Below are 26,701 nucleotides of genomic sequence, written 5' to 3' on the forward strand. Positions count from 1 at the left end.
ATCACTTACAGTCTCCTCTGCTCTCTTTTAATAACTTTATTATATTTCATGATTGTTAGAATACTAAATCACTGGAATAACATTCAGAAAAAAAAAAAGAATATAAAGGAGACAACTGAGATTATACAAAATACCATCACCAAGAAATAACCAAGGATAACATTTTGGTGCATAACTCTACATTTTTAATATATAAACAAAAATAGGATCATTAAAAACATACACATCCTTTTGTTGGTTGGTTAATAGAGGGATGTATCAATATTTATAATGACAGCATAATATTATATTTACGAGTAAATCATTATCACCCCTGGAGGAAGCAAGAGAACAGCTCATTATTCTGAACTGGTAAATCAAGCAGAAGGAGCACTGAACCCTCCTTTCCTTTCCTGAACAAAATAGAATTAAAGGATAACCGAGTAGGTGACGAGGAAGAGTATCTCTTCACAGAAGTATTCCAGGTCATAAAAAAACTAATGCCTCTATGTTTGTATATGCTTGAAATTTTACATAATAAAAAGTTTGAAAAAGGGGTGGAAGTGAATAATTCAGTTCTTTAAGCAGCATTCTATGAAAAAAATCAGCTTGTTTCAATAGAGGCATAAATTACACCTTGAACTGAAGAGCATTGCTACGTTTTAAAGCTGGAAGTAAACCACCCGGGAATAGGCAGCGTATGTGAACATACACAACCCTAACTCTGCCAACGAGGGAAGTCGCTAGGACATGAACCAGTGAGCGTCTTCCATAGCCACACTTACACGTCTTCTTCTACCCGAAGCTGCTGGATGTGAGATTTTATTTTCTGTCCTGAAGTTTTTAGTATGATGTTTTCTAGGAGGTGGAAGTCATCTTGATTAAACAGCTCATTATCTTCCAATGGCCCAATCACCTGGGAAGAAAAGACAAACTGTGCTGGAGAACTGTCACCAGCCAGCTATCAGTCCTTTGTTGTCCTCAGGCTGTCTTACAATCCAAATTAGTTCAAAGACTGCTAACAAGTTCATAAATAAAATTTAAAGTCCAAATCAACTCACACAGTTATTTTTCAGTTCCTCATTATACACTGTTCAGACCTTTATACTTCACATTATTTTTATAGTAAACGCAACCTCTGAAAGTAAAATAAAACAGCAGCAGGGTTTGCACTAAGTCTCAGTGAATATCAGCAAAGCCAAAATAAAGATGTAGTAGTAGACATCCAAAGTTTTGCTCTAAGTACTAAGAGTCTAAAGTTTGGTATGCTCACCATAGGTTTGTTTCACTGGCTGTAGATACTTATGAAACATTCTGAGCCTAAACCAATTTAGCTCTTCTAGACTGCACAAATGATAAAGTTAACTTATGAGAACAAGGTCCCCCACAGAAGAGTGCTTTACATATCAACGACCTTGCTGATTTACATTCTGAGACCAACCACATTCTCACCACCTTACACTATGGTAAGACAGAAGAACAGCAGGAAGGCTTCACTCAGGGACTTTTATGTCAGAAAACAAACTTCCTTTGAAAGAAGGGGCAGAAGATTATCATCAGCACTTTGTAAGCCCTAATCACCTTTGGAAAAAGAGTGGCTGTCTGAAGAGTTTACTAGCTTCAGAGTAGAATGCTGCAAAGGCTTTTCATTGATCTAACATGAGTCAAGCTTGTCTCAGGACAAAATCCTCACCCTTCCATTGCTGATAACCGCCCTTTGTCCTTTCTTCAGCTTCAGAACATCCCTGCAGTACACGGCATGAGACAAAATGAAATCCATTTTGGAAGACTCAAAGACCTCTTTAAAAAGACTGAAATCCATGCCCTAGGAAAGTAATTGTTATTAAGGAAAGGTAGTTGTTATTAAGCAAGCCATATAAATGAATAATCACAATGAGTAAATCATAAAATGCTCTTTTAGTGGAAAATAGTAACTAATTTTAATCAGCATTATGATGTCTCAATCTCAATTCCCCACTCTCCCTCCAAATCTCCCCCAACCTCCACTTATCAGGTATCTGCTTACTTCCTTTTCCTAAAATGACAAACTATTCTTTGATACCTTTATTCTACATTTTAAAGATTAATTTTATTTCAAGTGAGGGCTTTTTCTCTAAAGGAAACTTCAAGTATATACTCACTTTAAAAAAAATTTTAAAACTACACAACACTTTCAAAAGTTAAGTAACTTATATAAATGAAGAAACATGAGTTCATAATGGAAAAACATCAACATATGAGCCTCTAACTCATAAGTGGCTCAAATCTCAGTTTTCTGTCTTAAAGAGAAATCATATATTGTCTATCACTTAAAAGCTGTATGAAACAAATGGCTCTGGGCTTAAAAGATGCTTCTATCATGCACATGCTGAAACCTAGTAAGTTTAAAACTAATAAAAGGAATGTAGACATTGCTGTTTTTTAGATTCTTCCAAATTTAAGAAAAAAAAAAAAGTCCTATGAGTCTAAGAACAAAACTCACAAGTGGATGTGATCATGAACAGGCCCCTCAGCCCCGCTGAGTGACTTCCAGGGTTTAACAACAGAGGGGCCGCCTCAGGAGAAGCAGAAACTTACTCCGACAGAGAACTCTCCGATGTCAGCCCCTGCAGCCAGAGCCTCTGCGGTCTCCTCCTTGGCCATTTTGGTGATGAAGTTCTTAGCTGAGTTGGAGGTCTGTGTTTGTAGGGCTGCCCAGATGGCTCTGGAGATCTGAGTGTTCTCATAACTTATATCTTCACTCGGGTTATTTATCATGCCTATTCTCACATTGTTACTAGATTTCTGTTGATAAAATGGGAAATAAGAATTATATAGTAGTGTTTTGAACTTAAAAATAGCATTAACATTAGTCATATTCTATATGTAGCAAATAAAACCTCTCTTAAAAGTCCAGATTGTCTCCTCTGTATATAGAATAAAATTCAAACGACATAGCCAGGAAATCAAAATCCTCATGAGTTGGCCCCGGCCTACCTTTCCAACCTCATATCTGGCCATCCTTGTAAAGTAGCACATACTAGAGACCATGAGTCCTATCTTCCCCAACACACTTTGCATTCTTCTAACACATCTCACCTCGCTTGGAATGTCCGTGAAGACTAAAAACCCAGTGCTGTCGAGTCGGTTCCGACTCATAGCGCCCCTACAGGACAGAGTAGAACTGCGCCATAGAGTTTCCAAGGAATGCCTGGCAGATTCAAACTGCCAATCCTTTGGTTAGCAGCCGTAGCACTTAACCACTATGCCACCATGGTTTCCCTGTGCAGACTACATTCCAATTTTACTTCCCTAATTTCCAAACATACTTTTTGAGGCTCTACTCAAACTGTTCTTCTCAAGGCCTTTCCAGACTCCTAGAAAACATCTATCTCCCCCTAAGTGAAACCCTGGTGGCGCAGTCATTAAGAGCTATGGCTGCTAACCAAAAGGTTGGCAGTTCATATCCACCAGGCACTCCTTGGAAACCCTATGCGGCAGCTCTACCCTATCCCATAGGGTTGCTATGAGTCAGAACTGACTCGACAGCAGCGGGTTCGATAGGTGAAAAGGTGAGAATCCATGTGGGAAAAGATATTTGGGACACATAAAACCAAAAAAGCATCAAGAACACAAACAACATACGTTTATACTCAATATGCATCAAAAAACACGTACAAGAATATTCATGGCAGCATTTTTCATAACAGCCCCAAACTGGAAACCCCTCAATTGTCTATCAAACCAATTAAAGTCACAAGGAAACAAACTGTGCAACAACCATATAATAGAGCACTACACAATGAGAAAGCAATCAAAAAGAACAACCTACTACTACTTGCAACATCATGGATGAATCTCGTAAAATGCTAAGAAACTAAACACAAAACAATACGTACTGCAGGATTCTGTCTAAATAAAGTTTAAATACAGGCAAAACTATTCAATGAAGTGAGAAGAGGGAGGGGGCGGTGACTGTGGGCACGACCAGGTAAGGTTTCTGGGAACAACTTACTCCTCTATTCTTGACCTGGTGGTAGTCACACGGATGTGTTCACTTTGTAACACTGTGTACCCTAGGATGTGTGCACTTCTTTTGTGCCTACATTTTACTTCAAGTAAAATATTTATTTAAAAAATCGAGCTCTCCTCCTCTACCACCATTCAAGCATTTATCAATTTGCAGTACAGTGTTTTATACATCTATCTATCTTTCTCCACTAAAACCACACCTGATTTAACTCTGAATTGGGCTATAGGGTCACTATGAGTCAGAATCGACTCAACGGCACTGTGTTTGGTTTTTTGGTTTTGTTGGGCAGTAACGGCGCTCAGTGCATCTGGAAACTGAAATCACCTGGTTATTTCCTTATGTCAGTGAGGCATCCCAGGGCACAGCATGGGAAAGGGGACACGTGGTAGGCTATGAGGTCTGGATGAAGACTCAATCTGAAACAGCTCAGGAAAGATTGTCTAAAAGAATCCGACTCTCAACCGTTCTCTGCTGCCATTCACTCAAGTTCTGCTATTTATGTGGCACTTATCTCTCAGAGCCTCTCGATGTGTCGTCCTCTATGTACCTAAATCTATTTCTATCTGAAAGCACACTCATGTGCCTGCCTGGTATCTTCTCCACATTAGGCCTCCCTCTACATAAGGATCCTGTGACCCCCATACAATACATAACACGCCTTTGTGACATCTCTGTAGCAAGAATATGAACAGTCATGCAATAAAAGCTTGTCTGTGATGAGATCTCATTGTTTTTGTCTTTAAAAGACTCTAGTCCCTTAAATAAAGCTAGAATACTGCAGTCTTCTCACTTTTCTTATTAGCTGGCAGACTTCTTAAGAGAAACTGATCTTTCCCTCAAGCATTTAGGACAGAGGATCGCCGTCTCCCCACCAGACCAATGACATAAGGACACGAACTCTCCGTGAGTACAACTATGGCCTCGAACAGAAATACAAATGAAGTTGTATACACTTGCCTGATGTTTAATAGCATCATACAATAATTGCCTTCCTGAAGGCCTGTCAAAATCCCCAACGATCCAAAAAGTTACTGGCCTAATAAAAGAATCATCTGTAGAAAAATAAAAACATACTGAGTTGGAGAAAAAGAGCACATTCTATGTTTCAATACTCTTGTTAAGCCGAATGATTTCTGAAACCATGCAAAACCTAAGAAAATGACAAGTCTAGTAAAGATACAAAGCAAAAGCAGTGAAACGTCTATATAAGAACAAAAGTAGGGTGGCCTTCCATAAGGCTCAATTACAAACTAGGAACATGCACTGATTAATTCTATTATGCTTTGTGCTTTAGGTATCCATTAGCATGTAAAATGAAGAAAGAAAAAGCTTTTGAACATTAAGCAATTATCTTTAATCATATTAATTTGTAACCTGGTGAAATATAATTCTTTACAAAAATTTATCAGCATTAACATAGCTATTGGAACCCACAGATTCCAGGAAGATCACAATAAAATGTCAGTAAATTCTGAATTACAATGGTTCCTGAAACCACATAATATAATTAAGAAAACGAATAGAACATTCTGAAATTTTAAGTTACCATAGATTTCCTTGGAGGACATTCCTGGACAAAGGTGAAGGAAAAAGAGCAGAAGAGAAGAAAATATCATTGCTGTAATTCACACCTACTTTAAGAGTCAAGCTCTAAATACTGCCACATATGACCTGTACATCTTTCTGCTCCTAATTCATACCCAGAGTGCATTTTTTAAAAAAAAGCATAAACTCCCATATCACCATAGTGATTTCTCTGGGGAACCATATGGAGCAACTGCCTGTACTTGCAAATATTTGGGAAACCAGAAACTCTCTTGGGGAGAAGAATACAGAATGGATAAAAATAGCTACCTTAAATGACAGTGAGTTCTTTGAAAGGTAATAAATGTTACTAGATTTGAAAATAATCTATTCTCAATTAAAAGGGCATTATTTTACACCACCTTAGCCTAAATAAATAACACTACATAAAAATCAGTTTAAAAAATATGCAAGGCTTTCTAGAACTCAGTTTATCTTATACAACAATCCTTTTACCTTATATTGTAATTAAAAAGGCAAGTCAAATCAATTTTTAAACCATAACATCATAAATGTCTTTCCACTTTGAACCATGAAAAGATTTCTCCTTTTGACTTTAACATATAACATCTAATTTATAAAAAGAACATATACAAAGAATTACATCTTAAACTGCTACTTTCTAGACTTGAAGCATTACAGAAATAAAAAAAGAAAATTATGGAATCTCTTTCCCAATAGACACTAAAGATAAAATTCTTGTCTTAATTACTAAAAAATTATGCAGAATCCAGAATCTAGCTAAAATGGATTACCTTTTTTTGTCAGGTAGTTCATACTATTGGCTATAGCAGCAGTCCTGTCTTGAGAACCCAAGACAGTAAATCTAGCATAGTCATCCACAAAGAAGTTATCTGAAAAAGAAAAAATTAAAACATTTATAACTAATATGCCTCAATTCAGTCTAATGTTACCATACTATAAGATTTCTAAAATGTATGTGAGTAAAATATATTGTTTCATGTTTATTGAACAGGCTCATAACATGGCCCCATCCAAGAAATCACACTTTAAGACAGAGAAGCCTAACCTATTGGGGTGGGGGCTTAGTGAGAGAGAAAATATAAGAGCACTCTAATTTTTTCATGTCTAACAAAATAATTTGTTTTTATCGTAACAAAAACAAAAGTTCATTTTCATCATTTTAAATATGTATCCTGTTTATTGCTGAAGGCCAATGCTCTGATTCAGCATTTTCCCTTTACTCCTGCTAGAATCCCAGTTTTATCAAGTCATTCCCTTGCTCTAAACTATATGCAGCAATTTTTTCCTACTGACAAAAATGGTCTCCAGCCCGGTATCATGAATCTCTCTAACCATATGTCATAGTAGACCCCAATACAAATGCTACTTCTTATAAGAGTTGTCCAAACACACTTGCTTGTCCATCCATCTATCCTTCAGTCCACCCAGTCATCCACCTACCCTTTCAACAGTATATTAGGTGCCTCCTATCCTCTCAGCCAGTGCTCGAGGAAAAGGAAAGCAATGGTCATAAAGACAGTCACAGTTCACAACATCATGTGGGGGACGGTAGGGGGCACCATGGCCTTAGAATGAGTAGCCGTCTATACAGGTACAAGGACAGCCAAGGCCTCAGAGGCCCAGGCAACAGTGCTCAAGCCACACCAGAGGAGGCAGGCGGCTCCTCTTAGGGCTCATCTTCACTCTATGGACTAACGCTGTTTCATGGCTGATTACTGCAACACACAGCACAAAGGAAATCAAAAACCAGCTCCCTGTTCGTGACTATTCCACAGACAACACTTCAGTTTTCATGGTTTGATTAAAAACGATAGTAACAACCAAAACGCAGGACAAAAAGTAATAATGCTACGTGCCTTGCTCTGCTAAAACTTCTGATAAGAAGCTAAAACCTGACTAAAAAAACAACTTAGCTCATTTTCCTGACTGGTTTCTTAATTATAATCCTACGCTGCACTGTCCTCTACCTAAATGAAAAGAAATTTAAGTTTCCAGTATAATAGAGATAGGTGCCATACAGTAACAACAAACAGATCTGTATTTTCATTATACACAACAACAAGAAGTACGTTTGGTTGTGACTTCACCATCACACATAATGCAACTGAGACTTTATGGTCAAATGAAGATGTCTCTGCCACATTTCCAGGTGTTTGCTTAAGTAGCCTTCAGATCCTCAATGAAAGGCATAAGAAACAAAATTTACATGGGCCTAACATATTTAACTCTTTAGAGGTATTCTTACAGAAACAACCTAAATGTCCATCAATTGATGATCTAATGAAAGGATAAAGAAAATGTGGAATAGTCAACTAATAACCTGATGTGACCATACTGTAAGACTCTTTGGAAAGAAGAAGAAATAAAGTACTGATACACGCTATGACATGCATGAACCTTGAAAACATTACGCTAAATGAAAGAAGCCAGTCACAAAAACATTTTTTATGAAACGTCCAGGACAGGCAAATCCACAGAAACAGAAAGATTAGTGGTTGCCAGGAGCTAGGGGAAGGAGGGAATGGAGACTGACTGCTAACGGGTACATGGTTTCTTTTGGGGTGATGATAATGTTCCAAAATTAGATGGTGATGATGGCTGCATAACTGTGAATACATTAAAAATCACTGAATCGTACCCTTTAAAAGGTTTGAGTTTTATAGTATGTGGATTATATTTCAATAAAGCAGCTTTTTTTAAAAAGGCGTGTTAGGTTCTCAGAGTGAAATTAGCTGAAATATCTGTTGCCATCAGGGCAGACTGATTCTAGATGCAGATGAGGAAAAGCCAGTTGCGTAACTGCTGTGTGGCCTGTAACACAGTCAACAATTCAGGTCCGTTCTTATTTCGTCCAATACCTGCTTAGTTTGACATTTACATGGCACTGAATATTTTTCAAAGGCCTCCGTCCCCCCCTAAAAAAAAGTCCATTTTCATGCTTTAACTCAGGAAGAATTTCTCTCTTATGAATTTAAAAGCTTGTATTATGAATTCAGAATGCAACATGTTTAAACATAAAATTTGGTCACAATTTTGGGATATATTCTAAACATTACAATCCAATAAACGCAAACATTCCAAATCACAAAGCAAAGGGTATTTTTTAAAAGCCCAAAGATGTTCTTGCAATGCTCCTTACTAGCTGCTGTTAAGTCCAGGTACTCTCGCTCAGATATCAAAATCCTAGAATTGATTCGTGGAACAACATTTGGCTGATTCATGATATATTCAACCACATCTTGATCATGGGACAGTTCACCCTACAGGAAGAAAAAAACAGAGACGGAGGGGTGTTAAACTCATATATTAGTAAAAATTCATTAGGAACTAGAAAATATTAGCTTTATACTAGCTTCTATGTATTGATAACAGCTAGGAACAGAAGTCACCGTGTTATGAGTCTCTGTCATTTCCAAAAGGAGCCCTGGTAGCACACTGGTTAAGTGCTTGGCTGCTAAAAGAAAGGTCAGCAGTTCAAACCCATCATGTGCTCATGGGGAGAAAGATGTGGCAGTCTGCGTCCATAAAGATTACAGCCTTGGAAACCCTATGGGGCAGTTCTATTCTGTCCTGTAGAGTCGCTATGAATCGGAATCAACTTTAAGGCAAACATTTTTTTTTTTGTTTGGTCATTGCCAAACATACATACAGTATCTCTAATTCTTCCAATAATATGAGGCAGGTGTTGCTTACAACCATTTGAGGAAACTGAGGCATAGAAATGCTAAATAACTTACCCTAAGGTCACAGAGCTACTAAGAAGGGACTCTGAAATGCAAACCACGTTTATATAGTCTATCCACACGCTATTCTGCCCCCATTAAGAAATAAGCAACCCCTACAAATCAGTTACAAGCTAACATAAGCAAATACCTACCCTGGGATCTGCCTAAGTACTCTTCGCTTTCAGCAAGCAAGGCTGTGTCATCTGCATATTGCAGGTTATTTTCATGAGTCTTCCGCCAATCCTGATACCACCTTCTTCACTTCGTCCAGGTTCTTGGAATATGTGTTCAGCATACAGGTTGAATAGGCTTGGAGAAAGGATGCAACCCTGACGCACACCTTTCCTGACTTTAAACCACAAAGGGTATTATCCTTGTTCTGTTCTAACAACTGCCTCTTGATCCATGTACAGGTTCCTCGTGAGCACAATTAAGAAACCTGGAAGTCCCATTCTTCATGATGTTATCCATAATTTGTTATAATCCACACAGTTGAATGTATTTGCATAGTCAATGAAACACAGGTAAACATCTTTCTAGTATTCTCTGCTTTCAGCCAGGATCCATCTGACACCAGCAATGATATCCCTGGTTCCACATCCTCTTCTGAATCTGGCTTGAATTCTTGAATGATCTTCAGCAAAATTTTGAGCATGATATAAATGATATTTTTTGATAATTTCCGCATTCAGTTGGATAACCTTTCTTGGAAACAGGCATAAATATGGATCTCTTCCAGTCAGCTGGCCAAGTCTTCCAAATTTCCTGGCATAGACAATTAAGCACTTCTAGCACTGCACACATTTGTTGAAACACCTCAGTTGGTATTCTGTCAATTCCTGGAACCTTGTTTTTGCCAATGCCTTAGTGCAGCTTGGACTTCTTCCTTCAGTACTATTGGTTCTTGATCATATGATACCTCCTGAAATGACTGAACATCAACCAATTCTTTTTGGTACAGTGACTGTGTATTCCTTCCATTTTCTTTTGATGCTTCCTGCATAGTTCAATATTTTGCCCACAGAATCCTTCAAAATTGCAAATCAAGGCTTGAATTTTCTCCTCAGTTCTTTCAGCCTGAGAAATGCCAAACATATTCTTCCCTTTTGGTTTTCTAATTCCAGGTTTTTGCACATGTCATCATACTACTTTACTTTGTCTTCTCGAGTCCCCCTTTGAAATCTTCTGTTCAGCTCTTTTACTTCATCATTTCTTCCGTTTGTTGGGACATGTAAGAGCAAGTTTCAGAGTCTCTTCTGTAATCCATTTTGGCCTTTTCTTTCTTTCCTGTCTTTTTAATAGCTCTTGTTTTCTTCACGTATTATGTCCTTGATGTTACTCCACAACTCGTCTGGTCATTGGTCATTAGTGTTCAATGCGTCAAATCTATTCTTGAGAAGTATCTAAATTCAGGTGGGATATACTCAAGGCCATACTTTGGCTCTTGTGGACTTGTTCTAATTTTTTTCAGCTTTGACTTGAACTTGTATATGAGCAACTGATAGTCTGTTCCGTAGTCAGACCCTGGCCTTTTTCTGACTGATGATATTGAGCTTTTCCCAACATTTCCTTCCAAAGATGTAGTCGATTTGATTCCTGTGTATTCCATCTGGTGAGGTCCACATGTATATTGTTGTTGTCAGGTGCCCTTGAGTTAGTTCCGACTCACAGCAACCCTACGTAAAAAAAAAAAAAAAAAACAGCGCCCAGTCCTGCACCATGCTCACAATCGTTGTTATGCCTGAGCCCATTGTTGCAGCCACTGTGTCAATCCATCTCCTTGAGGCTCTTCTTCTTTTCTGCTGGCCGTGTATTTTATCATGCATGAGGTCCTTCTCCAGGAACTGATCCCTCCTGACATGTCCAAAGTATGTAAGACACAGTCTCACCATCCTTGCTTCTAAGCAGCATTCTGGTTGTACTTCTTCCAAGACAGATTTGTTCATTCTTTTGGCAGTCCATGGTATATTCAACATTCTTCATCAACACCCGAATTCAAAGGCATCAATTCTTCTTCAGTCTTCTTTATTCACTGTCCAGATTTCACATGCATATGATGCAACTGAAAATACCATGGCTTGAGTCAGGCGCACCTTAGTCTTCAAAGTGACGTCTTTGCTTTTTAACACTTTAAAGAGGTCCTTGGCAGCACATCTGTCCAATGCAATGTGTCATTTGATTTCTTGACTGCTGCTTCCATGGGTGTTGATTGTGGATCCAATTAAATAAAATCCTTGACAACTTCAATCTTTTCTCCGCTTATCATGATGTTGCTTATTGGTCCAGTTGTGAGAATTTTTGTTTTCTTTATGTTCATATATAATTCATACTGAAGGCTGCAGTCTTTGATCTTCATCAGTATGTGCTTCAAGTCTTCTTCACTTTTAGCATGCAAGGTTGTGTCATTTGCATAATGCAGGTTGTTGATAAGAATTCAATCATCAACATGACTGATGCCCCATTCTTCTTCATATAGTCCAGCTTCTCGGATTATATACTCAGCATACAGATTGAATAGGTATGGTGAAAGGATACAACCCTGCCACACGCCTGTCCTGACTTTAAACCATGCAGTATCCCCTTGTTCCATGGGTACAGTCACCATTTATGTTGTTGAAAAAGGGATTTGCAATGAAGAAGTCATTGGTCCTGCAAAATTCTATCATGCGATCTCCAGCATCATTTCTATCAAGGCCATAATTTTCAACTACCGATCATTCTGTTTTCAACTTTCACATTCCAGTCACCAATCAATGCAACCTGATGCATGTTCCATCAATTTCAGACTGCCGAAACTGGTAAAAATATTCAATTTATTCATATTTGGCCTTAGTGGTTGGTGCATAAATTTGAATAACAGTCATATTAACTGGTCTTCCTTGTAGACCTATGGATATCATCCTATCACTGACAGCGCTGTACTTCAGGATAGGTCTTCAGATGTTCTTTTTGATGATGAATGTAAATGCCATTCCTCTTTAATTTGTCATTCCTGGCATAGAACCATATGATTGTCTAATTCAAAATGGCCAATACCAGTCCATTTCAGCTCACTAATGCCTAGGATATTGATATTTATGTGTTCCATTTCATCTTTAATGATTTCCAATTTTTCTAGATTAATACTTCGCACATTTCACATTCCAATTATTAACGGATGTTCGCAGCTGTTTCTTCTCATTTTAAGTCGTACCACATCAGCAAATGAAGGTCCTGAAAGCTTGATTCCATTCACATTATTAAGGTCAACTCTACTTTGAGGAGGCAGCTCTTTCCCAGTTGTATTTTGAATGCCTCCCAAGCTGAGGGAATCATCTTCTAGCACTGTATCAGACAATGTTCTGCTGCTATTCATAAGGTTTTCACTGGGTAATTTTTTCAGGTGTAGGCCACCACCAGGTCCTTCTTCCTGCTCTGTCTTAGTCTGGAAGCTCAGCTGAAACCTGTCTGCCAGAGGTGACCCTGCTGTTATTTCAATACCAGTAACACAGCTTGCAGTACCACAGCAAGACACAAGCCCCCAAAGCACCACAAACTGACAGACCCTTGGGTGTTCTATGCATATGAAACACTTTGTGAGCATCACAAATTAGTGTGTGCATTTTTTATTATGAACCATTGTATTTAACTCAAATTTGTAATACAATAGGCTTTATGGCAGTCCATTCTTAATTAAGTACAAGTTGTCTGTACTTAGGAAGCTGTTAACCTGGGGACTTACTGTACTCTCAAAGAATAGCCTTTTCCCTGGAGGCATGTGTTATGAACAATCAGGGGCAAAAGGGATAACAATTGAGGCTAACTCTTGGCTGACCAAAAAAGTTAAAAAGGAAAAGCTGAGGAAGAATGAGAGGTCCTTAAGGGGCTTTGAAATTCTAAATTCCTTGGACCCTAGAAAGCCATGAACACAATACCAGGGCTGTGTACTAGCCCAAGAAAGACCTGAAAAAGTGCTAAGCTCTCACCTCTGACTGACCCTGAGGCTCTGTACAAGCAGGGAGTAAAGGCTAAGTAAGAGATGTAAATTGTAAATTGTCTAGCTAAGTGCTGATGGTTTGCTCAAATTACGCATACAGCCTCTTGGTAGAGGCTAGAAAATCTATGCTTATTACGTGCCTTTAAGAACAGCTCTGTCCAGTCATTAGCTGAGCACTAAGCTAACCGAACAGAGACACCAGAGACCACACATGACAAAAGAATGCAGACTTTACAGAAGTAATTTGGGAAAGTCACTGAACAAACAGCAACAACAAACTCTCATGAGGATGGGGTTGGGGACCTGATTTCTAGAGCTGCCACATTGTATTATTTAAAACATCCAGTTTTCAACAAAAAATTACAAGACATATAAAGAAACAAGTAAGTATGGCCCATACACAGGAAAAGAAGCAGTCAACACAAACTGTCCTTCAGAATGCCCAAATACTGGACTTCCTAGACAAAGACTTTAAAGTACCTATTTTAAATATGTTCAAAAACTCAATAAAATCATATCTAAAGAACTAAAGGAAAGTATGAGAACTATGTTTAATTAAATAATATCCAAAAAAAAAAAATCAAGAAAAAGAAAATATGAAAAATAAATATTCTGGAATAGAAAAACAAAAATAAAATTTCTGGAATAGAAAAATACAAGAATGAAAAAGGGACATTACTACTGATCTTAAAGAAATACAGGGATTTTAAATCTTAAAGAAATAAAGGGATTTTAAATACTATATACAATTGTATACCAACAAATTAGATAGCCTAGACAAAACAGACAAATTCCTAGGAAGACATAAAAAACCAAAACTGATTCAAGAAGACAAAATCTGAACAAACCTATACCAAATATAGAGACTGATTTAGTAATATTAAAACTTCCCACAAAGAAAAGCCCAGGCAGAGACAGTTTCACTAGCAAATTCTAGCAAACATTTAAAGAAGAATTAGTAACAAACCTTCATAAACTGTTTCAAAATACAGAAGGAAACACTTTCTAACTCATCCTATGATGCCAGTATTACCCTGACCACAAAACTAAAACCAATGAATTATATACTTTAAAAGGTTGAGTTTTATGGTATTTGAATTATATCTCAATAACAGACATACACATATAATAAAATTTGAGTCTTTCCTCAGTCAAAATTTCTTATAAGTAGAACAAGTGTCTGTTAGAGTTGCTAAATTCTTTGGAATTTTAAAAATAATTATTTAATCCTGAACTCAATAAGATCAGCTATTTCAAATACGATATACAGGAAAATTCACGAATATTTTCCTTACAGCAGGACTTGCTAGTAGTCTGCAAACCAATCACCAGTGGTGTACAGAAAACAGTGCTGCTTAAGGAGTGTAGAGCCTGCTACAGATACTACAAAAACAACCACATCCAGCTTCACAAACCACTCTCGAAATGCCGCTCACCAAGTACACCGCTCTTTGGAAGAAGGTAGTAGTCTCCAAGATTTTGTGCATTGTGATGGTTTCCAACTCATCAGGATCCAGCTGTTCCTTTTCAAAGGGCATCCCATTGAACAGAACCACTGGCAGTGGGCCTACCCCAGTCTGCTCATAGTAGGCTCTTGCTTCCTGAAATACAAGGGACCACAAACAGCACAGTTTTATCCTTCTTGAGGTAAATGGAACAAAGTATGTTTTTCTCCCATATCTGTTCTTAGGGAAAAAAAAAAAAAAATGGAAATATGGTCATCAAAAAATATCTAAAGCAATTTCTAAAAATAAAAAGTGACATCATAGTTAACATTCTGGGTAAATTTGAGATTTTTCAGTATCACTAAACTTTGCAAATTAGAAAATGATTCTGTGTGTGTGTTTTATTTTAAGCAGCCCAGACCACAAAACTGAATTATATACACTATAGCCAGCACTGCCCAGTAGAACTTTATGCAATATGGAAATATTCTAACTGCGCTGTCCAATCCAGTAGTCACTGATCACAAGACTATTAAGCACCTGATATTTGGTTAGTGTGACTAAGAAACTGAATTTGTAATCTTATTTGATTTTAATTAACTTAAATTTAAAATTTTACATCTGTGACTAAGGGCTACCATAATGGGCAGAACAGCTATGCCGCTGTTGTTGGGTGCCGTCAAGTCAATTCCGACTCATAACAAACAACCCTATAGAACAGAGTACCCGCATGTGGTTTCCAAGACTGTAATCTTTACCGAAGCAGACTGCCATATCCTTCTTCCCCAGAGCAGCTATTGAGTTTGAACTGTTGGCCTTTCAGTTAGCAGCCAAACATTTAACCAATGTGCCTGCCACCAGGGCTCCTTAGAACAGCTATACCAAAACCAAACCTGTTGCTATCAAGTGACTCATAGCAACTCTGTAGGTTATAGACTACCAGAAATTATTCATGCTCCTAGGGAGAAAGCCTAAGATTAAAAAAAAAAAAAAAGATTAAATAGTTGTACTTAATTCTAAAAAAATAAGGGTCCATATCCTTAACAAAGAACTAACACCTGTAGAAAACAAAGTTTATGGGAAAGTGGCCTCAAAACGTGTTCTACAATGCACTAAACCCAATTTTTTTCCTGTTCCAGGACAAAAAAGGTTTCTAGGTATGAAACGCCAGGGCAACAAAATGAAAAACTTTTCTGGGATGGACACTTTTTCTCTACTGTCAACTGGTACTGTTTCCTCAGATTTCAACCACAGACCCCAGACTAACTTTTCAGAGTAAAAAATATTTTATTACCCAAGATGTAAAAGAGGGATGCTTAAGAAATTTTGCCAACCACCTTGTATTGGTATTTTCCCAAAACAATGAATACAGTTTTCTATAATCTTTTTTAAATAGGAAAGAACAGAACTTCACTTAAGTAACTAATACCAGTCATCAGTAACAGACTGCTTAGTTTCTATCAGGTCTAGCCACAGTAATAAATGATGCTTCAGGTTATCTGATAATGTGACACAGTCAAAAAGTCTTCTTGGTTAATTCTAGCGACTTCTCTGTATCATTGTTTCATAATAATCTTTAATTTATACTCTCAAAATTCTTACCATATTAATTCAGTTTTTTGAGGTCGCAAGTTATTTCATAGAAGTCCATAAAAACTCAATTTTAACATAATGTGCACTTTCAAAATCATCCCGACTGCCAATTAAAAACAAAAACAAACTGATAATTCTAAGTGACAATAAAAAACAAGTAGCACACTGGTTTTCTCTGGAAAGTGGAACTGAGTGGAAGTAAAGAGGGGCAGGGAGATGTTTGACTATATATTCTCCTTATTACCACCTGTCAAATAGTTTGAGAAGACTGAATAACACCAATTCAAAGGCACAAATTTAAATTAAGAGCCAAACTTAAAAAATTACATGCGAGAATTTCCTATTAAATAATCACTAAAAATGTTAAATAATGATTAAATAATTAACAAACATTAGTTACAGGCAAAATCTTATGAAAGAGCTACTCAAGAATAAGAATTGAGACTAATAATTAATAAGAATAACAACTGAGATTAATAACATACATAAGATAGAACCTTTCTTATGCAGCTTAGGAAAATATACACCTATCGGAATTAGTTCCCTTCGGTTTAAAATTTTTACTTTAAATGTATTGCCTAGTTTTAGAAAAAATTCCTTTTTTCAAGTATTAGACATAGGAGACACCGTAGCTTCCGCTTTGTAACAAAAGGCACAGACACTTAGAAGTGACATTTGCCGCTAAAAGCATTCGTTCTTCCTACTAAACTGTTTAAAAGAATCGTTTGAGTTTCTCTGTGTGGGAGGAAAGCTCCTGTGCCATAGAGATCTTACTGCTCCTTGTGTTCCTAGGACGTCTGGCAATCCTCTCAACATCCCTGAGAATAATTCTACTCAAGTACCTAGGAAATTAAATGGTTTAAGTACAAAGAGTATGATCTGTTTATATAGGGAAGACCCTCCAATCAGTACAGGTGAAGAAAATGTCAAAGTCTAGGTGACCACTGGAGAGCTAGGTCTCTTAAACTCCTATTAAACTCTTTAACAAAGATCTGAACACATAAAACATGGCAATCTGCCCTGTCTAGTCAATATTTTTCAAGCAAATACTTACAGCATAGCAATCCCCCATGATAAAAGGACTACTTGTACTTTTTTCTTTAATAAGATGAGAGAAAACTAGAACTAAGCATTTTCTAAACATGAAATATGAGAAAATTCCATGATTTCCCTCAAATCTCTGGTATTCCCAAAGTGGGTGGCTTCCCTTTGATTCCAATTTCACTTTTTCTCTTTCTACAGGGTACTGCTCTTGCTGTTTGTGTCCATCTGAAAAATCACTGGACACCTGCACCAATATTCTTTTATTTAAAAAATCAGATGTGACTGAACATAAAGCTACAATAATGGAACCATTGTCTTATTTTTTAAAAATCAGAAGTGACTGAACATAAAGCTGCAATAATGGAAACACTCTCACAATGAACTGAGAAGATCTTATAACCAGTTTCAACTTCAGAACTTGATATACCTTAAAATAAACGGATTTAACACTAAAGCACAGAGGCAAAGACAGGAAAGTGGAAGAAGGCAGCAAGCTATCATCCTCTCAGATCTACTAGCTCCTGGTATGAACCTCCCTTGTCAAAAGCATTTTAATTACTTTTGTACTTACTACATATAACAAACCTTCAAATTGTTATTTTTAGAATTTCACATTTACCTCTTTTAAAGACTTAAATTCTCAGGATAGGCAGGTGTCACCTCCTCTACGAAACCTTCAACAATCACCTTGTCCCCAAACTGGCTGGGCTGGCCCACTCCTCTGTGCCTCCCCAGAGAAGGTGCAAACACTCACAGCCTTACAGTCAACACCTCACTGCCCTCACTGGTCTGTCTCCCCAACTAGGCTGCGTGAACACCTCAAGGGTAGTCACCACATCTGCTTCAACCTTCTAACATCCGGGCTGGCACAGAGAAGCTAGCCAGTACTTTTATGTGTGTATAAAATTAAATCTTTAACGTAGTTTATATTTCCTTTATTCCTTATTCCAAAGGATTTCAGAAATATTGTTTAGTCCCTCTAAAACCTGGCTAACTTATAGTAGCACATGTCTTTACCAATCTCCATGTGACCAATTAACCAGATTAACCACATTCACTGTTAAAGCACGTACACTTGGCTCCCCTCAGCTCAACTACATGCTTGACAAAGATCGGTTGTGTCTGTTCCCAAACCAACTGCTCTGGTTATTAAAAACCGCACAATTTAACGTTATGTAAAATAATAAAATATGAGTGCAAAAATAAAAAGTTATTCTTCCCAAGTAAACAAAGCTAAATTACGAGAAAAACTAAAGGCTAAAACCAACTGCTGCTGAATTAGGGGTGGGTAAGAGGTATGGAAACCCTGGTGCTGTAGTGGTTAAGAGCTGTGGCTGCTAACCAAAAGGTCGGCAGTTTGAATCCACCAGCCGCTCCTTGGAAACTCTATGGGGCAGTTCTACTCTGTCCTGCAGGGTTACTATGAGTTAGAATTGACTCCACAGTAACAGGTTTGGTTTTTTGGGTTTTTTTTAAGAGGACTATAACAGACTTTGGAAGGAAATTTAAAAATTTAAAGGATTCCATATTTAGATAAAATAAATTATAAACAACTCATTATGAGTGTGGCTTATGAAGACAATACAGCTCAGATCTCCAAACAAGGAACCAAAGTCCTGTCCTACATTAAAAAAAAAAAAAAAAAAACTTGGCAAATAAGTACATTGCTAAATGTTTTATTTAAAATAAAACGTTTCAGAAGCAAATTTTGATTCGTTGCTTTACCATGGACTTCCAATGAACTGACCAACTACTGTTGCTGCCTACAATCAAGTTCTTTACTGTAGTTAACTTCTCACTAGAAACAGGGTCATCTTTAAATAAAAAAACTCTAAGATATTTCTCTATTACCACACTTTGCCATCCTGTTTGTTACCTTTCTCAATACATTTCTATCCTAGCCTAAAAAACCAAATAAAGCAAAATGATCCATATTAAGCTGTACGTCATATGCTGGCTCCACATCCAGCAGATTTTATCTAGGACGTACTTCATGTAAGTACTATACTGCAGTGTAAAAAAGAAACTGGTTTTCAATTTAATACTGAATATGCCACCTAAAAATCAATGATATCTTCACAAAACTAAAATATAAACTACATTTTCAAGCCCTGAAGAATAATCTGGTTTCTAAATGTTTTAACGCAAAGTACCTAAAATACTTTACTTTAACCACCAGTTACCAACATCAATAATAGTAACAAGCAAAAAACAAAAAACAGGGAGGAGGGGAGGGTAAGCAAAGAACAGCACAGCAGTCAAATGAGAAGCACCAAAGAGTGTTTTACCTTCCGATTCTGATCATACGCAGAATCGATCCCCAAAACGCTATTCACTTCCACATATGGATATTTCTTCTCCAGGACGCTGACCACATGTTCAGTTTTCACCTTTTCTCCAGTCCTCACCTTGTTATATATCTGAAGAAGGAAAACCAGGTAACCAACTGCACTTCTAAATCCAAATGTCAAAATTTTCCTTACAAAATATTTGAGTGTAGAGGAAAACACAGCTGTTTTTCTCAAAATGTCAAGTAGGACAAGTGAATAATTCCCCCTTTATTATTATATTGTATCTCCTTAAGATGCTTTCTTAGTCTAGAAACAAAATATTATTAAAATGGCCCAGTCAATTGATAGTCACATTGTGCCAAACCTGTAAAAATGCATTAGTTAAAAAAAAAAAAAAAAATCCGAGTGCTCATTCATTAGTAATCCTTGAAACAAGAACTTATATCCATGATGTTTAGGGGGAAGAAGCTGCAGAATATGGATGGCATAATCCCTGTTTTTTAAAAACAGACCAAGAGCAAGTCACAGCAAAAACTGTGAACTCTGCCCGCATGTGCAGTTACACACCTAGAAGGACAGAAGACAGCCTTTTACTAGCAGCTACCTTTTAAAGAGCAAGATTAGGGAAAAGAGAAGGGAGATAAGAGATTTTAAATTGAAACGCTTCATTATAGGATTTTTTTTTTTACAATGAGCATATATTACTTTAGTTTTAGAGATAAAAACTTGCATTATCCTTTCCTTAAGAAAATATAGCTTTGAGAGGAAAAAAAACTTTTAAAAATAGACTTAAAAAACATAGTATCCTCAGCAAGTGCTTCTGAACCTATTTTATTCTCTATAGCCCTGCTGCTATCTTGCCCATCATTTCTCATAGGACCACAGCAAGCTCACCAGCCAGCATCCCTGCCACTTTACCCTTCATCACCTCCATTCTCCATACATGCATCAGAATGATTTGTTTTAATTCAAGTATGAGCTCTGCTCTCTGCTGCTTTTTGCTGGAAGCTGCCTGGCACACAATGCTCTTCATGACTAGGCTCCTACATTTCCATTCTCTCAGTCCTCTGCTCAAGTCATGCTACCAACTTGGTGTCACTATCTGACTCCTATTTTTCCACCCAGACTCAACTGAAACAACTTCCCATTCCAGAAAAACATCTGTGAACATCCAAGGCTCAACGGAAACAACTTCCCACTCCAGAAAAACACTTGTGACTATCCCAGACTCAACTGAAGCAACTTCCTACTCTAGAAAAAACATCTGTGACCATCCCCAGACTCAACTGGAACAACTACCCACTCTAGAAAAACACCTGTGACTATCCCAGACTCAACTGGAACAACTTTCCACTCTAGAAAAACATCTGTGACCTTCCCAGACTCAACTGGAATAACTTCCCGCTCTAGAAAAACATCTGTGACCATCCCAGACTCAACTGGAACAACTTCCCACTCTAGAAAAACACCTGTGACCATCCCCAGACTCAACTGGAACAACTTCCCGCTCTAGAAAAACATCTGTGACCATCCCAGACTCAACTGGAACAACTTCCCACTCTAGAAAACACCTGTGACCACCCCAGACTCAAATGGAAAAACTTCCCACTCTATAAAAACATCTGTGACCATCCCAGACTCAACTGGAACAACTTCCCACTCTAGAAAACACCTGTGACCACCCCAGACTCAAATGGAACAACTTCCCACTCTAGAAAAACATCTGTGACCATCCCAGACTCAACTGGAACAACTTCCCACTCTAGAAAAACACCTGTGACCATCCCAGACTCAACTGGAACAACTTCACACTCTAGAAAAACATCTGTGCCCATCCCAGACTCAACTGGAACAACTTCCCGCTCTAGAAAAACATCTGTGACCATCCCAGACTCAACTGGAACAACTTCCCACTCTAGAAAACACCTGTGACCACCCCAGACTCAAATGGAAAAACTTCCCACTCTATAAAAACATCTGTGACCATCCCAGACTCAACTGGAACAACTTCCCACTCTAGAAAACACCTGTGACCACCCCAGACTCAAATGGAACAACTTCCCACTCTAGAAAAACATCTGTGACCATCCCAGACTCAACTGGAACAACTTCCCACTCTAGAAAAACACCTGTGACCATCCCAGACTCAACTGGAACAACTTCACACTCTAGAAAAACATCTGTGCCCATCCCAGACTCAACTGGAACAACTTCCCACTCTGGCAAAACATCTGTGCCCATCCCAGGTGCAGTGAGGTCCTTGTGCTGCTACAGCACTGTGCTTTCCGTCGTTAATGTTCTTCCACATTGGTTAAATCATCTGTATGCGCCCCTGCTAGGCTTTGATGACAGGACAGAAGTCTTACTATTCTTTGTATTCCCTGCAGCTAGTACCAGGCGTGGCACATGGTGGGCCTTCAATAAATGTTAAGATGAATAAACAAACGTACGTTTCAATTAACAAAAAAGTCTTTGGCTGAATCTCTAAACAATAAATGTGTGTAATAAACAGAACAGCAACATTATGTTAAGGAGTAAAATAAAAGTGGTAAAAATCAACGGTGTTAAAGACATTTTTTTCAATAGTTACCACTGATCTATAAACAAAAGAACTGTTACTTATGAAGTTATTTATATTCAAAATGGAAAACAAACAAGAAACCAAGGAGAGTCCTTTGAACTTCAACAATACTTTAGATACACACATAAATCAAAGCATTTCAGAGTTCCCAGTTAAAATGGAGAAACCAGACTATTTCTCAAGTAAGAATTTTCTGACTCGATAACAAACTGAACCCTAATTTAAAAATCATATGACGGTCTCAACACATTTTTTTTTAAAACAAATATAGAAAACCATCACATTTACCAAATTGCAACAACTAATGATTTCAAATCACCAAAAAGCAGATTAAGATACTAAGAAACCCTAGTAGGGCTCCTCAGAAATCTTGTCTTAGCCAAAATCACAGCAATTACTAACGTTAGTAGGTCAATACAGTAAAGGTGCCCTGAAATATAAAACACATGAAGTTTGCGTGAAATAATTTACCTTACTTTTCTCTTTACAGAAATACAGGCTCCTCTTATCACAGATTGTTTTTTAGAGTAAATTAGACTTAAAAACACATTTGCCATTGTAAAGGAAGACATACATTTGTCAGCATTTGGAAGGCATGATAATCATCCAAGTCTTGGGCAACATAATTATACGCTCGAAGAACAGCCACTCCAGCATCCCGCATCCCATCAACATCTTCAGAGTCATTAACCACAAAGAGTAGACCAATTCTGGGAGAGGGGGTACAGGGGAAGAGAAGAAGAACATGAAACTTACTCCAAAGAATTCAACCTGTTAAAAGGAATGGCATTCACACACCCACCCAAATATTGTAGCTAACAGAGAAAAACCACCCTTCGCAGAAAGCACAGTTCACATCTGACTCCAGCATGGCTGGCAAAGATACCTATCCCTTACAAAATAAAAACCAGGCTCTCATTTGTACTGTTAAAACAAGCGGCATCCACGTCATGAAAAGATTCCTTCACTGACAGGAAGAATGTTGCTACAGGTTTAGGTAGAGGGTTTCTTCTGATTTTAAACAAAATTATTATGTAAAGTTCTAGGGGAAATCAGAATTTGCAGAAGATAAACATATACAGAAAAGGTGATAGTTAGAAATTCTACGCTGGCAAGTGAGAAATTCTAATTAATGTAAATCAAAAAAGATTTACTATTTTTTATTATCCTTTAGCAAAAAGCTACAATTATCCCATAAAACAGAATGAGACTAAGTGGGCACACCAGCCCAGGGGCAAGGACAAGAAGGCAGGAGAGGACAGGAAAGCTGGTAACAGGGAATAAAGGTCGAGAAGGGGGAAAATGTTGACATGTTGCGGGGTTGGCAACCAATGTCACAAAACAATATGTGTACTGTTTAATGAGAAACTAATTTGCTCTCTAAATCTTCATCTAAAGTACAATTAAAAAAAAAAAGCTATGATCATGGATAAAGCTTATTAAACTTTAAAATAAAGGACTAAACTATAATGAGATATTATTACATGTCTACAGAGTGGCAATATGGTGGCCACTAGCCACACGTGGCTATTGCACAGTTGAAATATAGATATTCCAAATTGAGAAACTCTAAGTTTAAAATACACAAGGGCTAAAGTAAAAAAAAAAAAAAAGGTAAAATATCTCATTAATCATTTTATATGGACTTCTTATATTGATTAAAGTTGAACTGATAATATAAAATTAATTTCTCATGTTTCCTTGAACTTTGATAATGTGGTTACTAGAAAATTGTAAATAACATATATGGCTAATATTTTAATACTATTGGATAGCACTCAGATAATACCAAATACTGATGAGAATATGGAGTAATGGAGCCCTCAAACACTGCTGCTCAGAGTATAAACTGGGCCCACTGCTTTGGGAAACCGTTTCAGTCATGCCACTCCTGGGTGTATACACAGAAGCATGCATACAGCCTGGGAAGATGAAACAGAGTACTGACAGCGGCACTGATGATGTGAACTGATAACCTGGGGGGCAAATGTAGAAAGGAATGGAAAATAGTGTGGAATATTCATAAAATAGGCTACTTTGCAGCAGTAAAAATGAACCAACAAAGCTGTATATGCAACAACATGGAAGAATCTCATAAGCATGAAACTGACTGAAAGAAGTCACAAAGATACATATATATACACACACACATACATAGTGTGATTCCATTTATGTAAAGCTCAAAACCAGGTAAACTAAACCACGAAAGTACACATATGTAGGAAAACTATAAAAAAAAAAAAAAAAAGCAAAAAATTAATTATCACAAAATGAAGACAGTAGTTACCTCGTATAGAGGGAAAGATGGGAGAGGTGGTCAAGAAAGAGCACGGGCGGTGCCTTCTAGGCTCTGAAAGGGTCTACATGTTAAGCGGGGTGGTAATTACGTAAGTGTTTCTAAGTTTTAAAATATTTTAAATAAAACATCTGTTTTCTGTACTCTTTATCTATGACATATTTCATAACGCTTTTAAAAAATCAAAGAAAACAGTTTTAGATAAACAAATAAGTACATAATCTGCAGGAGAAACAAAGACTCCAATGAATATTATATCCAGTGAATATAATAAAATAATCACAAAATACAGTAGAAAAATAAAAGTTGTGGAATATCTGCTTTGAAGGACATTTAACAGTTAAGTTTTTTAAATGCCAATAATAATGCCTTGAATTTGTGTTAACTTTTTAGGGCTTTAAAATCCCCCAGAAAACTGTGAGACGGGGAAGCTTGGTTCTGTTACCACAGTTGTCAGATGAGGAAATGACATCCAGAGAAGTTAATTTTCCTAAGATCACAGTTGTTAACCATACTACCTTAGTGACAACCCCAATTCTTTTCGGTCTTTTACTATACTGTAATATCACTGTTCCCTGAGAAGGAAAAAGAGAAATTCAAAAAACCTCCACCTTGCAATGCTAACTCATGTTTGGGTCTTTAAATGAAAGACAATGCTACGTATGTGTAAGAAACCTGTTCACCAAATAAAGGAGCTTACTGTAGAATCTGCCTTTTCCAAAAAACAACCAAATACTTAAAGATACTCTCATGACTCAAAACAGTTGTCTTATTCTGGGTTCTTATTAAAATACACTATCCATAAGTAGCAGAATCAAATATAATTTCTCAAACAACAAAGATACAGCTATTTAGATTTATTATACCAGACACGGCAAACCTTTCTAACTGAGATATTACTCCAACTTTTCTAAAAATATGAATGTAATACAGTAGAGTCACATCATACTTATTTGATCTTAACTATATAAGCTCAAAATTTAAAAAAAAGGGGGGGGAGAAAAGGGAAAGAAAGAAAAAAGGAGAAGCAGTTTACACAGGAGTAACAGGGATGAAGAGATGTGCACCACGCATCTGCTTTTCCTAGTCAGTCTCAGCTTCCGAGGCCATCTCGGCACATGAACACCCTCTCAGCCAACTAGAGGTGGCTAAACATGTGCTTTGTGTGTGTCTGCTTTGTTTTTTCACAACATGGCTTCTTAACACAATCTAATAATCAGATGTTCAAATGAAGAAAGGGCAATCTGGAAGAAGTGACACATAACTAAAGCTACATACACTTTAGGGAAGGTTTAAAGATTTTCAGAAGTAAATTTTTGTTAGGGAAGTCCTTTAGTTTTTGTAATTTGTTTAATTGAGCTAAAATTCACGTACCCTAAAACTCATTCTTTTAGAGTATACAATCCAGAGGTATCTTAATATATATTCACAAGACTGTACAACTATCACCACTATCTAATCCTCAGACTATCTTCATGACCCTTAAAAGAAACCATCCACCTGTTAGTAGTCATTTCCCATTTCCCCCGTTCCAAGCCCCTGGCAACCACTAATCTGCTTTCTGTCCCTGTGAATATCATATAAACGGAATCAGTCAATATGTGGCCTTTGGTAAATTGTTTTCAAAGTCCATCCATGCTGGAGCATGTTCATTCTTTTTATGGATAGATTAAACAGGAAACCCTGGCGGCGCAGTGGTTAAGTACTACAGCTGCTAACCAAAGGGTCGACAATTCGAATCTGCTAGGCACTCCTTGGAAACTCCATGGGGCAGTTCTACTCTGTCCTACAGGGTCGCTATGAGTTGGAATCAACTCGACAGCAGTGGGTTTGGTTTTATGTTAAATACGTTATAGGCTTAAAAAAATACCAGAAGAAAATACAGACAGGCATATAGACCAAATATCAAATTGTTAATACCATTTAGTTCTGGGGAGTGTGTGCATATTAAGGATAAGATTAAGAGAAGGGTTCATTTTTATATGAAAATTGTCTTTTTTAAAATCCCACCTATGACAAAAATATCAACAGGCTCCAGGCAGAAATGATCTAAATGTTATTCTTATGAAAAACAAACATGTAAGATGATAAACTCCTCCTAGAACCTAATTCTCTCCTCATAAGCTAATTCTCCTAGGTTCCCAATTTCTAGAAGACTTCTACAAGTTTTCTGTTACCTAAGCAGGAAAC

General features: G+C 37.3%; 1 protein-coding gene across 6 annotated transcripts in view; it reads right to left on the reverse strand.

Annotated features, from left to right (window-relative positions):
- The window catches only part of UGGT1 (UDP-glucose glycoprotein glucosyltransferase 1), a 132,498-nt gene that overhangs the window by 37,998 nt on the left and 67,799 nt on the right, over positions 1-26,701 (reverse strand). For 5 of the 6 annotated variants that reach the window (XM_064287316.1, XM_064287319.1, XM_064287315.1 and 2 more), the window contains 10 exons: positions 22,790-22,925; positions 19,632-19,763; positions 14,698-14,862; positions 8,700-8,820; positions 6,331-6,429; positions 5,538-5,561; positions 4,949-5,043; positions 2,557-2,763; positions 1,673-1,804; positions 765-895 (listed from right to left, as the gene is read on the reverse strand). In XM_064287316.1, the coding sequence (XP_064143386.1) occupies positions 765-895; positions 1,673-1,804; positions 2,557-2,763; positions 4,949-5,043; positions 5,538-5,561; positions 6,331-6,429; positions 8,700-8,820; positions 14,698-14,862; positions 19,632-19,763; positions 22,790-22,925 (1,242 nt within the window). The remainder of the gene's footprint in view (positions 1-764; positions 896-1,672; positions 1,805-2,556; positions 2,764-4,948; positions 5,044-5,537; positions 5,562-6,330; positions 6,430-8,699; positions 8,821-14,697; positions 14,863-19,631; positions 19,764-22,789; positions 22,926-26,701) is intronic. The other variant, XM_064287317.1, reaches the window with a different exon arrangement.

The sequence above is a fragment of the Loxodonta africana genome, chromosome 6, assembly GCF_030014295.1.
Source record: "Loxodonta africana isolate mLoxAfr1 chromosome 6, mLoxAfr1.hap2, whole genome shotgun sequence".
Lineage (NCBI taxonomy): Eukaryota > Metazoa > Chordata > Mammalia > Proboscidea > Elephantidae > Loxodonta > Loxodonta africana.